The sequence below is a fragment of the Antechinus flavipes genome, chromosome 4, assembly GCF_016432865.1.
Source record: "Antechinus flavipes isolate AdamAnt ecotype Samford, QLD, Australia chromosome 4, AdamAnt_v2, whole genome shotgun sequence".
NCBI lineage: Eukaryota > Metazoa > Chordata > Mammalia > Dasyuromorphia > Dasyuridae > Antechinus > Antechinus flavipes.
Window position 1 is genome coordinate 178,777,484 of NC_067401.1, and position 16,506 is coordinate 178,793,989.

The 16,506-nt window shown below is 33.8% G+C and overlaps 1 protein-coding gene across 1 annotated transcript in view; it reads right to left on the bottom strand.

The window, feature by feature from the left end:
- Positions 1 to 2,540: 2,540 nt before the first annotated feature.
- The window catches only part of FBXW10B (F-box and WD repeat domain containing 10B), a 124,020-nt gene continuing 110,054 nt past the window's right edge, over positions 2,541 to 16,506 (bottom strand). Inside the window, exon 13 of the mRNA XM_051995625.1 lies at positions 2,541 to 3,381. Within this exon, the coding sequence (XP_051851585.1) occupies positions 2,594 to 3,381 (788 nt within the window). The 3' untranslated portion in view covers positions 2,541 to 2,593. The remainder of the gene's footprint in view (positions 3,382 to 16,506) is intronic.

A 16,506-nucleotide genomic window follows, 5' to 3' on the forward strand; every position in this document is an offset into this window, starting at 1 on the left:
ATATTTTTGGAGGTATTCTTCTATTTCATTTAAGTTGTCAAATTTATTGGCATAAAGTTGGGCAAAGTGACTCCTAATTATTGCTCTAATTTCCTCTTCGTTAGTGGCGAGTTCTCCCTTTTCATTTTTAAGACTAACAATTTGATTTTCCTCTTTCCTTTTTTAAATCAGATTTACTAAGGGTTTGTCTATTTTGTTGTTTTTTTCATAGAACCAACTCTTAGTTTTATTAATTAATTCAGTAGTTTTTTTACTTTCAATTTTATTGATCTCTCCTTTTATTTTTAGAATTTCAAGTTTAGTATTTGACTGGGGGTTTTTAATTTGTTCCTTTTCTAGCATTTTTAGTTGCAAGCCCAATTCATTGACCTTCTCTTTCTCTATTTTATGCAAATAGGCCTCTAGAGCTATGAAATTTCCCCTTATTACCGCTTTGGCTGTATCCCATACATTTTGGTATGATGTCTCATTAGGAGGGGGAAATTTGAAACACAAGGCTATGCAAGAGTCAATGCTGAAAAATTATCCATGCATTATGTTTTGGAGATAAAAAGCTTTCAAAAAACAAATTTAAAATTTTTAAAAATGTCCTGTTTAATTAAACCCAGCATTAACCAGGTAGGTGATATAAGATGTCCTCCAAACAAGAGTAACTTATTTGACATATATACCAAGGCTTCTTAAACTTTTTCCCACTGGCAACCCCTTTTTACCTAAGAAACTTTTATATGATCCCACGTATATAAGAATATAAAATAAGTATACAAATCACACATTTACTGATAATCATAAATTTGTAACATTGAGTTATGAGACTCCAAATATGATTATGGCCCACAGTTTAAGAAACTGAGTTGTGTGTATGTGTGTATACACACATATGTGTGTGTGTGTATACATGTATTTAGCATAAGTGAATAGGACATAAGGGAGGTAAGAGTGTTGATGTTGGAAAGGGGAGACCCCAAGAGTTTGGGATCCCAGAGCAGTGTTGTGAGGTATCTCAAAAGAATTTGCAGCTTTGAACCCATTTCCTAGTCAAGAAGCAAAGTTTTATTGTAGTTGTAACGCCATTACAAGCAGGCTAAGTTCCAAAAGAAATTAGCAAAGTCTTATGGGAGAGGAGATGCTGTGATCCAGTTTTCTTATCATTGACATGCTAATTCTATAGCCCAGAGAAATGGTCTCTGGAATTTGGTTATCACTGACCAACCTTATCTGACAGTCAACAGTGAACTGAAGAGTGGTCTATTCACTATTGTCTCAGGAGTTTGATCTGTGGGACTATCCTGAGAACAGATGCTATCTGACTGAGGATTGGTTTTTTCAGAATCAGACAGATTGGGCATGAGAGTTTTTTGAGGCAGATTCCCAAACCAGAAGATTAAGGACTACTGACTTGTTAGAACAGAAGCCAAAAATCAGCGGATTACAAAATCATTTTGTCTCCCCCAGAAGCTATATTATATGTAGAGGGTACTTTCCCCAAGGACTCGGGTTTATAGAGATTGACTGTACTTCAGGATTGGGATGTTGTACTTTGATACTTGCTTTGCTTTCTCAATAAATATTCCTTTGTAAAAGGTAATTGGTATTAGTTAAATGCAAGGGAGATAATAATTCTTTGAATTATATTGGAGAGAATACACATATACTAAGACACTTTCTTCTGGGGTCCAGCTTTCTAGGGCTTTTGGGACCTAGGTTGATAAATCCAGAAACTTGTTATTTCTATCATTAGGCTCCTTTCTAGAAGTAAAGCTTGAAAAATCATTTCTCAGTGGAAAGATATATATCCAGTCTCTCTCTCTCTCTCTCTCTCTCTGTATGTATATGTATATGTGTGTGTATATATATATATACATATACATATACATATATACACACACACACACACACACACACACACACACACACACACACACATAGTCAAAAATCTATAAACCTAAATGGATTGAGATTGAGATACTTATTAAATTTCCTTTCATAAATGTAGAAGAACTTTTCCAAAATATTATTTTAACTCAATTTATTAAACTTATTAACTACTATATAGAATTGAATGTTTTCAATTAAATTTAAGCCCAAAATTTTCAAGCACAGAAAACATCTGTATTCTGTGCATTCATTTCTGAAGTGATTTTCCTTCCTTTTGAAGCTAGCACAAAGGTTCTTTGAATTCATGGTGAGGAGTGACTGACTCCCTAAGTTGGAAGAGAAAGGAATACGGTATGGTGCCTATTATGTGGTGTTATGCTAAGAACTTTACAAATACCTAATTTGATATTCCTATAACCACTATACAAGGTAATTACTCTCCCCCTTTTACAGATGAGGAAACTGAGATTACAGAAGAATTTTTTATTGTTTTGTTTTTTCCCCTACTCAGAGGGACAAATGAATCTCCAGAGGACCTACCCTTTCTTCCATTCCTGATACAAGAATAGAATGCTTGTAGTTCATACGAAGATGACTAGAATTTCCCTGTCTCAAAAGACCAGTTACCATGTAAAAGGACCAAATAACAAGAGCTCAAATAATGATAGCAATATGATGTTTATTTTAAAGGCAAAATGCTTTTTGTAGCTAGCATTCAGATAAATGTGTTATGTCCAAATTCAGGAGCTGCTATTTTCCCTTTCTTCATAAAGTCATTTATCGACAAACCTTTGATCTTCTTGAGCCAAGCTAGTTTGTTTGCTTTATCTGGATTTACTGTCCCAATGGGGGTCATGTTCTTAAACTCCTTCATTTTGGCTTCATTATATTCTTTCTTTTGTTTCACTGTCAGGAGCATGAATCCAGTATTGATCCGATAGGGATTGGCTGTCACACTGTATATGGGTGGCTTTACTCGGAAATATGAGGATTCCACGGTGCTTCTAATCATCATACGATTAGGTTTAATGATGTGGCTGCTAGTCAGGTGACCTGGCTTCTTATGCACTTTTTCTTCTCTATCCTTCATGGTTCCACAGGAATTAGGGCGGATGATCATAGGCTCTGGAATGTGAGAACATATCTTGGAGCTGTGTAAGGATTTCTTTATGTTTAACTGCAATTTTTGAATTTCAAATGGGGTGCTAGTTCTTTTAAAACCTGGAGCAATACTGGCAGATTTTAACTTTTTGATTTGAGCAGTCTGTTCGGCTCTCCCTGGTAGGAGTGACATATCTTTTAAGTTCAGAAAATTATTTGAGGTTTCCTGTTGGAGAACTGCAGGTCCCCAAGCATCACGGACATTGGCTTTAGGAAGAGAGAGATGATCAGTAATATTGCTTGCTGTGTGAGCTTGTTGCAGGGCGTTGACAGTCAGAAGGAGCTGATCAGGTGAGAGAGGCAATTGTAAGCCTTGTCTCTTTATTCGCTGAAGAACTGATTCTGAAGTTCCAACAGTTGCAGTTGAAATGAAGAAAAAAGAACTTCATGATTTACATGGAAAAGTCACATATTTGAAAGTCATTCTAATAACTGTACAAACTAAATTGTGTTTATGTACAGTCCTAAAATTGCATAATAATAGCTAACATTCATATGGTACTTTAAGGTTTGCAAAGCATTTTACAAATAACTAATTTTATTTTTTTATCCCATTTTACAGATGAGGAATACTATAGAGTAGACTGAATAAATGACTTGCCCTAGATCACACAGTAAGTATCTGAGGATATTATATTTATTTATTTAAATTTTATTTTATTTAATAATAACTTTATATTGACAGAATCCATGCCAGGGTAATTTCTTACAACATTATCCCTTGCACTCGCTTATGTTTCAATTTTTCCCCTCCCTCCCTCCACCCCCTCCCCAAGATGGCAAGCAGTCCTATATATGTTAGCTATGTTGCAGTATGAGGATATTATATTTAAACTTGACTCTTCCTTACTGTAATAAAATACTGAAACGTTAGGTAAAATACTGCAAAGTTAGGTAATATCTAAATAAAAGATATCCCTCAAAATAATCACTTTGAGATTACTAAGAACATAAACTTATTCCATTCGTTTAAATTTCTAGAATACATTAAGAATTGCCTTACAAACTACTTCACAAATCACACAAGGAAACCAATCTGATGTCTTAAACAGAAGTGTCAAATACTATTAAAATACTTCTGAGGACAGCCTGAATCAGATTAAAATGTAATTGGCATATATTTGACAAAATAAAATACAATCAAATATAGTTAATGCTCAATAAGCAATCAAAGAGATCCTTATGTACAATTTAGTGACCCCTATATCTATTTGAGTTTGATATTACTACCTTAAAGTACAACAGAATAAAACGGCCTTGCTTACTTACTTGATTTAGCTTTTTAGGACTTTTAGGCTATTTCTGAAAATCAGATCCATTTTCAAAGTATTTGAGGATTAAATATCCTCAAAAATCCTCAATGTTTTGAAAAGTTTTGATATTTTAATATTTTGAAAATAATTTCTACAAACAAGTTCAAAAGAGGTTGAAATAGTGGGGAACATTGGAAAATGTATGTGGCCTCTCAGAATGATTACTTTAAAGAAGATAGAATTCATTTAGATTGCTTAATTTGTGATATATTTAAAAATCAGTGTACCTCCCTTATGAGTTAGAGCTCACTCTGGGCATATGGTTAAAATTCTCTTATCCTAAATGGAAACTATCTATGGGATAGTTTCTCATGGGAATATCATAACACTGTAAAACGGAATTCTAGGAAGAATGGGAGAACACAAAAACAGTATGTTAAGTATAATTTGACTAACAAAAGCATGAAATAATAAAATCTCTACCTTATCGAATCTTTGAATAAGTCTAAAAACTAAAGAAAGGAGTGAAGAAACCTTGAATGAAGCCAGTACCTGGTAAAAAGTGCAAGCGGGAACTTCACTTTTGACACCTAAATGATACTCAGGACAAGGGCTGCCCATTTTAGAGTAATGTGAACTAAGCCTACTTAGTAGAACTAGTTAAAAGACTGAATTTCAGTTACCAGGAAGAAGCAGTATTAATAACAAAAAGGGTTTAATACCTAAGCAAACATATCCTTGTCTCCTCTGTACTTAAAAAAATCTCATTTAATTCTTCTACAACCTAATATCCTAGAATTCTTATGCTCTTTGTGGCCAGATTCCTTGAAAGGGCTATCAATAATAGGTGCCTCCATTTTTCCCCCCTCTCATTCACATGTTAACCCCTTACTTGGATTCCCACCTCACCACTCTATTGAAACTGTTGTAATGATTTTGTTTTTGAAGCATACTTTACTTTTTTCTTTTCTTTTTTGTATGTGTGTTTTCTTTTGCAGCATAGCAAATAATGCTATTTGTTTTGCATAGCTTTGTATGTATAATTGATATCAAATTGCTTGCCTTCTTAAGGAATGGGGGAAGGAGAGAATCTGTAACTTAAATATTTTTTTAAATATTAAATTTTAAAATTTTATTGGGCAATGTTTAACAATTTTTTTTTCAAAACAATTGTGGATCTGAATTGGTAGAGGGGGGATCATCTTTTGAGTTCCCTTCATCAGTTAAATCATAGGTATGACCAAAAAAAATGCACAAAGCATTGTATTAGATGCTAAGACAAAAATGGAAAATAGTCCCTTTTTTCAAAGGGACTCTCCTTTTGAGAGATAGGATATATACAGAGAACTCTTAAGAGTTGCAAGAGATCATACATAATCCAACCTTCCATCCAGCCCTTCTTTTCACCCCATTTTTACTTAAATGCTTTCAGTGATAAGAAGATCACTATCTTTTAAAGTGGTCTATTTCATTTTGAAAATAATTCCTGCTATAAATCAATTCTTTCCAAAATGGATCTGAAATCTACTTTCCTGTAATAGCCTTTCTTTGGTCAAAGCCCTGCCCCAAGAGATAAAGTAAGATGACTCTATTTCCTACACAGATAGTCAGTTCACTATTTACTTTCTGTAGAAGGCCTTCCTCTTTCTAGTAGCAACTGGAATCCTCTTTTCTGAGATTATCTTCCATTTATTCCATATAACTAATGATTTCTTAATGGTTAAATCCAATGACTTTTTTTAATACTTACTCTTCTTCACTTGTCTATAGGCTTTTGCACTTTGACCATCCGCTTTGTCTTGATACTTTTGTTTTGCCTGTCTTCAGAACACTTCTCTCCAGGTTTTCCTACTACTTATCTGACCACTCCTTCTCAATCTCTTTTGCTAGATCTTCATCTAGATAATGCTCTTTAACCATGTCCTACTGTATTCAGTACTAGGCCCTTTTCTCTTTCTCCTTTTATACCACTTCTTTTGGTGATCTAATCAATTCCCAACTATTCAATTATCATCTTTAATGCTAATGATTCTCATAGCTATCTATCCTGCCCCAAATTCTCTACTGACCTCTAATCTTTCATCTACAATTGCCTTTCACACATCTCAGACTGGATATCTAGTAAATATCTTGAACTCAGCATGTTCAAAACTGAACTCATTATCTTTCCTCCTAAACCTTGTTCTCCTTCTTTCATTTTTCCTATTGCCAAGAGCAACATCATCCTCCAAGTCTCTCATGCTTTCAACCTAGGTATCATATGCAACTTCTTATTCTTTTTTATCTCTCATGACAATGTCTCTATCCAGTGCCTCCATCCAATCTTTTGCCAAGGGCTTTCAATTTCACTTACGCAACATCTCTCAAATATTCCATTTTCTCCTCTGATGCTATGACTTTAGTGCAGCCCTCATGACCAGAAAAGTAACTTGCTGATGAGTTGCATTCTCAAATATCTCCCCACTTTACTCTTGTCTGTTAACAGCCAAAGTAATTTTCCTAAATCTCAGGTTTACCATATAACTTTTCTATTCAATAAATTCCATTGGCTCCCTAGCACTTCCAGGATAAAAAAAAAAAAAATCCTCTATTTGGCATTGAAAATATTTTATAACTTAGTTCCTAAGTTATACCTATCCTTCCTACCCTTGCATCCTTCTTCCACATTACTTCCTGTTTTGTACTCTTCAATCCATTGACAATGGCATGTTACTGTTCACAAACAAGACACTATCTCTCAGCTCTATTTTCTCTGACCATCCCCCTTGCCTGGAATGGTTTCCTTCCTCAGTTCTATTTATTGACTTTCCTAGCATCCTTCAAGTCTCAACTAAAATCATATTTCCCATAGGAAACCTTTCCTAACACCTCTTTATTCTAGTATCTTTCCTTTATAAATTATTTCCTATTTTTATGTATATAGCTCATTGGTACATATTTTTTGATCAACTCTCCTATTATTATTGTTAGTTTCTTGAGGGCAAGGACTATTTTTTTGCCTCTTTTTGTATGCCCAGCATTTAGCACATTCCCTTGCACATGGTAGACATTCAATACATGTTTATTGACTGTTTCTAGACAGGTGGATAAGGATAAAAATAGGGCTCAAGCAAAAGAATTCACCTACTTTTCTCCAGACAGATTGCCAAATATAACTTAAAAAATAGTTTTTAATCCTGATTTTTCTAAATGTGATTAACAAGCTCCCACAACATTTTTATTGTAAATATGAGCCCACTCTCCCCACTTTGGTTTGGGGGGATTGGATTTGTAATGCCTCTCCTTGTTTTAAGTTAATTAATTGACTGATACGCAGCAGGAAAACATGCAACGAAGGGTCATATTGTGAAGGATCATAAAGCAACAGTACTAGAAACTGCAATCCCTTAAGTTACCCTTAGAATCCTGAAGAGAGTATACAATTGCATTTTATGCCCAACCTGCCAGTGAGAATGCAGGTTGGAGGAGAGAGCCCCAAAGAGACATTATGTATGGAAAAACCTCAATGTTGATTCAAAAAGTCAATCAGCCACACTATACTGGAGACAAAAGTGGCTGAGATCATTCCTATCACAAAGAACAAGCCTGGAAGGTATTACCCAGAGTTTCCCAGGTTTCTTGGAGAAACCACAAGATTGCTCCTAAAAGAGAAAGTGCAGCTATCTCTAGTTTCATGCTGCTGTTATTCCCAGCAAGGAATTTATGAAGGGCATAATGCTGCCCTATCAAGGAATTTATGAATTCCTTCCACTGAAAAGTAGGGAATGTCAGAGGCAGCCATATCAAGAGCAAAGATGAGATACTGAAAAGACCACAACCAGAATTGAGAATTGATGAACACGAGACAAGAAATGTGGAGAATAAATCATTGCAATGAATGTACTGTCTAGAGGAGACTCTTGTCTGCCCATTTTATTTCTCATTTCATCTCTATCTAGTGGGAAAGTTGGGTTGAAAGGAAAAATTAAATTCCAGATATAATTCATTAACAGTTTGCTTTTTAGTACTTTGTTTTAATATATGTCTGCTTTTTCTGTGTTCCTGATATTAACAAGTTACATAGTCATGTGCTCTTGTCTAAGCCTATAACTTTGTGATTGGAGATTGAAAAAAGGGGAGCCAGTCCTGAGAGAAGAAATTTCCCTGGTTCTGAGTCTATAAAAGAGGAAAGCTAATTAGAAAGTTTCTGGAGCAGCTAGATGGCACCAGTAGATAGATAGAGCACCAGTCAGGAGAACTTGAATTCAAACCTGGTCTCAGCAGTTAACACTTTCTAATTGTGTACTTTATGGCAAGTCACTTCACCCCAGTTGCCTCAGGGGGAAAAAGAAAGTTTCTACAATATTTCCCTGCCAAAGAAAATTAACTCTAGGGTAACTATTGCCTAAATTTTTTAAAGGAAGCTATATTTTTCAGCTTGGTGTCAAAGATTCCAGAGTATATTATTAAAGTGATGTAATTTCAGCACACTTAAAAGGGGAGGCATTGAGGATTAAGAGCCAACATAATTTTATCAAGGACAAATCATGCCCCCTAAAAAACTTTTTTTTTGACATTGTAAGTAGATTGTCAAGGAAATTTCTGACATAGTATATCTAGAGTTCATGTATACTAGTATTAAAAAAAAAAAAAACCTGCTGGTTCTTTGATAAATGATACTTTACAATATAGGCAGCAACAGAGAATGAAACAAATGAAAACAGTGTCAAGGGAATGAGAAAAGAATAGAGGAACAACAATGAACATATTCAGTGTGTACCAAAAATCTTAATGAATTTTTAAACTATTGAATCTTAAAACTATATAAAGTTTTTTTGGAATACCTTGTGTTAAACATCTGTGGTTTACTGTTTAATATACTGTGTTTAAGAAGACCCTATACTAAGCACTTAATATGTATAAAACTTTATGGGGGATTTCTTTTTCTTTTACAAAGACAAATATGCACAGAACTGGTCTCAAGGAGCTGACAGTCTAATGGGGTTGAGAGGAATAAAGTTAGTACAAATAAGCACTATATATACAGGAGGAGAATATGATGAATACAAAGAATAATTTCTGGAAAAGTTTTTCAAAATGGGAGAAATCACTTTTGTCAGAGGGAGGAATAGTTAGGAGAGACTTCATGGAGAAAGTATCTGATTTAACCTTCAAAGAAGGAAAGCTTTAACAGAAAGAGAATAAAATAATAAAATATACACAGGAAAACAACATGATTAAATATATAAATATGGAATAAAATGAAAAGAGATCTAATTTGGCTAAAAAGAATATTTGAAGGGAAATATGGAAAAAGCTTAGAGTGCAGGTAAGATCAGAGATTAATTGTGCAGGATGTTTAATTCCAAGGATGAGAATTTTTATTTTATTCACTTACCTGATGGAGATCTACTGAATTTTTTTTTGATAAAATAGTGACATGATCAGAAAAGTAAGTAAAGAATTTTACTTGAGTTGCAATGTGAAGAATTGATTGTAAATGAGATAGATTGGAGGTAGGAAGGCAGATTAGGAATCCACTAAAATAGTCTAGGTTGACTATCTTATTTATGTGAATATTATAATATTATTAAATACTTTGCGAAAATATAGTTATACTGTGTCTTTTTCATTCTGTTCGCAGATCAGTCAGTCTGGTAAACTGATGGGTAGTTTTATGAAAAAAGAATGTTATATATCACTTTTATAAGAAAGGAGTGCCAACTTAAGATGTAATAACTATATATTTAACAGTTTAGAAATGTAATTAAATTGCTGGTAATTGCTGTCCTTTGTTCATATAAAAGTGGAAAAAATTGTTCATAAAACATAATATCAGATCTGTATTAGGATTTGAACTGTTGCTCCTCTCCCTTCCCTAGCCCAGGGAGAGAAATGTTAATGGGTTTGGAGAATTTCAGAGCTGGAATGAACATCAAAAGTCACCTAGTCCAAATTTACCCAATCAGCTATATTCTCTCAAAAATATTCAAGATCATCCAGCCTTCACTTGAAGATTTTAGTGAGGTGGAACCTGTTCCTTCCCCAAGGAGTCCATTCTACATCTGATAGCTAGAGTTTTTCCTTATGACTTATTGAATGGAAAGTTCACTAAGATATTTATAAACATATTAAATAGCTCAGGGATAAGTATGTATTCCTGCGTCTTCTTTCCAAGCTGACATCAAACCATTAATGACTACTTTTTGGATCCAGTTATCCAACAAGTTCTGAATAAACATAGCTGTTCTACAAGGTATCCTGCCATCATGTCCACAAGGGAGACTTAGTCATCATGTTAAGATCTGGGTAAATTACATCTGAATATTCCCCTCAATAGGTGCCTATACTTTCTATTGCCTTTCCTCTGATTTCTTAACTCTCTAACAAATAAGACCCCAAACTACCTTTTCTCTGTTGATTAAGAAAAACATCTAAGGACCCTGTGGCTGAGACCCTCATCCTTACCCTTATATTTCTCAAGCTTATTATATGGCAAAATTATAAAGTTTACCTTTGGCATCCCTATTGTTTTTGATTAGCTTATAAGGAAAGTCAACATGTTTTAGTGAAAGTATTAAAGTACTGTTTTAGTTAAAGTACTGGATTTAGATTAAGATCTACATTTGAATTTTATCTTGCTACCTGTGTGACCTTTGGCAAATTAATTCATCTCTTCAGACCTCATCTGTAAAATGAAGAGGTTATAACTAAGATCCCTTCCTGCTCTGTACTCCCATGCCTATTCACCACAGGATCTAGGCCAACTTTCAATGAATCTTTAAGCAGTTCTTGTAATGATTGCACTTAATCAGTGCAGAAATTTACTAATACATTTTCTAAATCATTTCTTACAGAAACAGCATTTCTGATACCCACTGCCTTGTACAATCACATTATTCTTCCTTACATCAACTTCAAAAGACAATTAAATATAATGTCCTTTTTACAGACAGAAAAATATTTTCACAAAATGATTAGTTCACATATCCAAGTACTCACAGAAAGCAAGCCATAATTAGGATATAAATTCAAGATATGTCAGCATTATCTTTAAAAAAAAAAACAAACCATTCTCACTATTATCTATCCCATTACCATATGTAAAATAACTGGCTAATGTTTCACTTAATCTTCTGGTATCCTAACAGCAACCAACTCACCAGAAACTGACACAGATTCAAAATTGGTAACCAACACTTCTAGAACATGCAACAATTCTATCATTCTTTGACTGTTTTAATGAACCATAAAATTCTGGAAGTATCTTTTTTAATCATCTAGTCTAACCCCCTCATTTGAGATGTTGGAAAATTGAGAGCCAAAGAGATGAAGTGACTCTCATAAGGGGATGTGACTAGTAGCAGACCCAGCATCAGACCACCTCTCTCTCTCTCTCTCTTAATTTCTAGTCCTTGACTGTTTCCATTAATTAAGTTAGAATCTAGTAAATCCAGGTTCATTAAAATAAACTATGTTGAACTAGGAGGGCTATCAAATTTTGGTGACTTCACAAGGAAAAAGTAATTAGTCATAAGATATAGACAAAAAGTAAGATGCCGAGGTTCTGAATAATTTAATGCATGCCTTTTTCATTCATTCCTCTTGCATACACCCTCCTGCAGAGTTCAAGGAAATTTAGGAATGTGACAGCAAGGCTAAATAAGTACAGCTGGTGAAAATTGATATGCTATTTCCCACACTCATCTGTAGCAGAGCCTCTTGCTCTTTATGACCTTGGTTTTGTATCCCAAAGATCGAAGTAAAAGGAAAAGGACCTTCATGTAAAAAATATTTGTAGTTCTTTTTGTGATGACAAAGATTTGGAAATTGAAGATGGCATATGATTATAATGGAGTACTATGAAAATGATGGAATAGGAAGGAAATTCAGGAAAACATAGCAAGACGTATATGAACTGATGCAAAATAAAGTGAGAACTGAAAGATCCTTGTGCACAGTTAAAAAACAATGCTTTAATGATGATCAACTGCAAAAGACTTGGCTACTTTGATTAATATATAATCTAAGACAGTTCTAAAAGACTCAAGATAAAAAAAAAAAATTGCTACTCATCTCCAGAGAGAGAACTGATGAACACTGAATGAAATTTGAAGGATAATTCCCTCAACTTAATTTTTTTGCTTAAAAAAAAGCTAATATGGAACTATGTTTTTCATGATTTCACATGTATAATTGATTTATTCTCAGTAGATGGAAGAGAGAATAGGAGAAAATTTAAAAATAAAAAATGTTAAAAATATTTTTAAAAGAAAAAAGAGTAAGATAGCTTTTGACACCAGTTTGAACATGGTTTTAAAATAACATCTCTTGATTCTTTGACTTAATCAATGCATAAGACAGATAGTGAGTTAAGTCTGTTGACAGGAAACTTTCATAAGAATAAACCTCAATTGAGTCAGAGTGATAGGGCAAGTCAGTAAATCATATGGCTTTCACCCATCAATCCTTATCAAACTCATTATCATATAAATCTAAGTTTAGATCACTCCTACAGCTTAACAAGTGAGAACCATCCAGCCTTCTAAGAACCTAGTAGGAGACACAGAGGACTAACCAATTAATTTTTCTATAGAGTAATCAACTGATTCAATTTATTATATAAATGCTAGAGGATTAATATACCTAAGAAGACACCTATGCTTTGTAATAATGTATGTGCCCAGAGGGAAAATGCCACCCATGCTTCCACGTTCTTCAAATAAATAAGCTTATCTTTCAGGTGTGTAAGCATGATGTATTGTTTTCATGGTTCTTCCCTTAAAAACTATTGCTTAAAGTGGTGCTCACAAGCTTAATACTGGGAAGGGGGGGAAAGGGGAAAGAAGGGAGAAAAGCATAAACCGGGGTTAACAAGATGGCAAGTAATACAGAATTGGTCATTCTAACCATAAACGTGAACAGGGTAAACTCCCCCATAAAGAGGAAGCGGTTAGCAGAATGGATTAAAAGCCAGAATCCTACAATATGTTGTTTACAGGAAAGACACCTGAAGCGGGGAGATACATGTAGGTTAAAGGTAAAAGGTTGGAGCAAAATCTACTATGCTTCAGGTGAAGTCAAAAAAGCAGGGGTAGCCATCCTGATCTCAGATCAAGCTAAAGCAAAAATTGATCTAATTAAAAGAGATAAGGAAGGGCACTATATCTTGCTAAAGGGTAGCATGGATAATGAAGCACTATCTATATTAAACATATATGCACCAAGTGGGGTAGCATCTAAATTCTTAAAAGAGAAACTAAGAGAGCTGCAAGAAGAAATAGACAGTAAAACTATAATAGTGGGAGATCTTAACCTTGCACTCTCAGAATTAGATAAATCAAACCACAAAATAAATAAGAAAGAAGTCAAAGAAGTAAATAGAATACTAGAAAAGTTAGATATGATAGATCTCTGGAGAAAATGTAATGGAGACAGAAAGGAATACACTTTCTTTTCAGCAGTTCATGGAACCTATACAAAAATTGACATATATTAGGACATAAAAACCTCAAACTCAAATGCAGTAAGGCAGAAATAGTAAATGCATCCTTTTCAGACCACGATGCAATGAAAATTACATTCAACAAAAAACCAGGGGGAAGTAGACCAAAAAATAATTGGAAACTAAATAATCTCATACTAAAGAATGATTGGGTGAAACAGCAAATCATAGACATAATTAATAACTTCACCCAAGAAAACGATAATAATGAGACATCATACCAAAATGTATGGGATGCAGCCAAAGCGGTAATAAGGGGAAATTTCATATCTCTAGAGGCCTATTTGTATAAAATAGAGAAAGAGAAGGTCAATGAATTGGGTTTGCAACTAAAAATGCTAGAAAAGGAACAAATTAAAAACCCCCAGTCAAACACTAAACTTGAAATTCTAAAAATAAAAGGTGAGATCAATAAAATTGAAAGTAAAAAAACTATTGAATTGATTAATAAAACTAAGAGTTGGTTCTATGAAAAAACCAACAAAATAGACAAACCCCTAGTAAATCTGATTAAAAAAAGGAGAGAGGAAAATCAAATTGTTAGTCTTAAAAATGAAAAGGGAGAACTCACCACTAACGAAGAGGAAATTAGAGCAATAATTAGGAGTTACTTTGCCCAACTTTATGCCAATAAATTCGACAAATGAAATAGAAAAATACCTCTAAAAATATAGCTTGCCCAAACTAACAGAGGAAGAAGTAAATATCCTAAACAGTCCCATCTCAGAAAAAGAAATAGAACAAACTATCAATCAACTCCCTAAGAAAAAATCCCCAGGACCAGATGGATTTGCATGTGAATTCTACCAAACATTTAAAGAACAATTAATTCCAATGTTATATAAACTATTTGAAAAAATAGGGATTGAAGGAGTCCTACCAAACTCCTTTTATGACACAGACATGGTACTGATACCTAAACCAGGTAGGCTGAAAACAGAGAAAGAAAATTATAGACCAATCTCCCTAATGAATATTGATGCTAAAATCTTAAATAAAATATTAGCAAAAAGATTACAGAAAATCGTCACCAGGATAATACACTATGACCAAGTAGGATTTATACCAGGAATGCAGGGCTGGTTCAATATTAGGAAAACTATTAGCATAATTGACTATATCAATAACCAAACAAACAAAAACCATATGATCATCTCAATAGATGCAGAAAAAGCATTTGATAAAATCCAACATCCATTCCTAATAAAAACACTTGAGAGCATAGGAATAAATGGACTTTTCCTTAAAATAGTCAGGAGCATATATTTAAAACCATCAGTAAGCATCATATGCAATGGGGAAAAACTGGAACGTTTCCCAGTAAGATCTGGAGTGAAGCAAGGTTGCCCACTATCACCATTATTATTTAATATCGTATTAGAAACACTAGCCTCGGCAATAAGAGTCGAGAAAGATATTAAAGGAATTAGAGTAGGCAATGAAGAAACCAAACTATCACTCTTTGCAGATGATATGATGGTATACCTAGAGAACCCCAGAGATTCTACTAAAAAGCTATTGGAAATAATTCATAATTTTAGCAAAGTAGCTGGCTACAAAATAAATCCCCATAAATCCTCAGCATTTTTATATATCACCAACAAAACCCAACAGCAAGAGATACAAAGAGAAATTCCATTCAGAATAACTGTTGATACCATAAAATATTTGGGAATCTATCTACCAAAGGAAAGTCAGAAATTATATGAGCAAAATTATAAAAAAGTCTCCACACAAATAAAATCAGACTTAAATAATTGGAAAAATATTAAGTGCTCTTGGATTGGCCGAGCGAACATTAATAAAGATGACAATACTCCCTAAACTAATCTATTTATTTAGTGCTATACCAATCAGACTTCCAAGAAAATATTTTATTGATCTAGAAAAAATAACAACAAAATTCATATGGAACAATAAAAAGTCGAGAATCTCAAGGGAATTAATGAAAAAAAAATCAAATGAAGGTGGCCTAGCTGTACCTGATCTAAAATTATATTATAAAGCAGCAGTCACCAAAACCATTTGGTATTGGCTAAGAAATAGATTAGTGGATCAGTGGAAAAGGCTAGGTTCACAAGACAGAATAGTCAACTATAGCAATCTAGTGTTTGACAAACCCAAAGCCCCTAACTTCTGGGAAGAGAATTCATTATTTGATAAAAACTGCTGGGATAATTGGAAATTAGCATGGCAGAAATTAGGCATGGACCCACACTTAACACCATATACCAAGATAAGATCAAAATGGGTCTATGACCTAGGCATAAAGAACGAGATTATAAATAAATTAGAGGAACATAGAATAGTTTATCTCTCAGACTTGTGGAGGAGAAAGAAATTTGTGACCAAAGATGAACTAGAGACCATTACTGATCACAAAATAGAAAATTTTGATTACATCAAATTAAAAAGCCTTTGTACAAATAAAACTAATGCAAACAAGATTAGAAGGGAAGCAACAAACTGGGAAAACATTTTCACAGTTAAAGGTTCTGATAAAGGCCTCATTTCCAAAATATATAGAGAACTGACTCAAATTTATAAGAAATCAAGCCATTCTCTAATTGATAAATGGTCAAAGGATATGAACAGACAATTTTCAGAGGATGAAATTGAAACTATTACCACTCATATGAAAGAGTGTTCCAAATCATTATTGATCAGAGAAATGCAAATTAAGACAACTCTGAGATACCACTACACACCTGTCAGATTGGCTAAGATGAC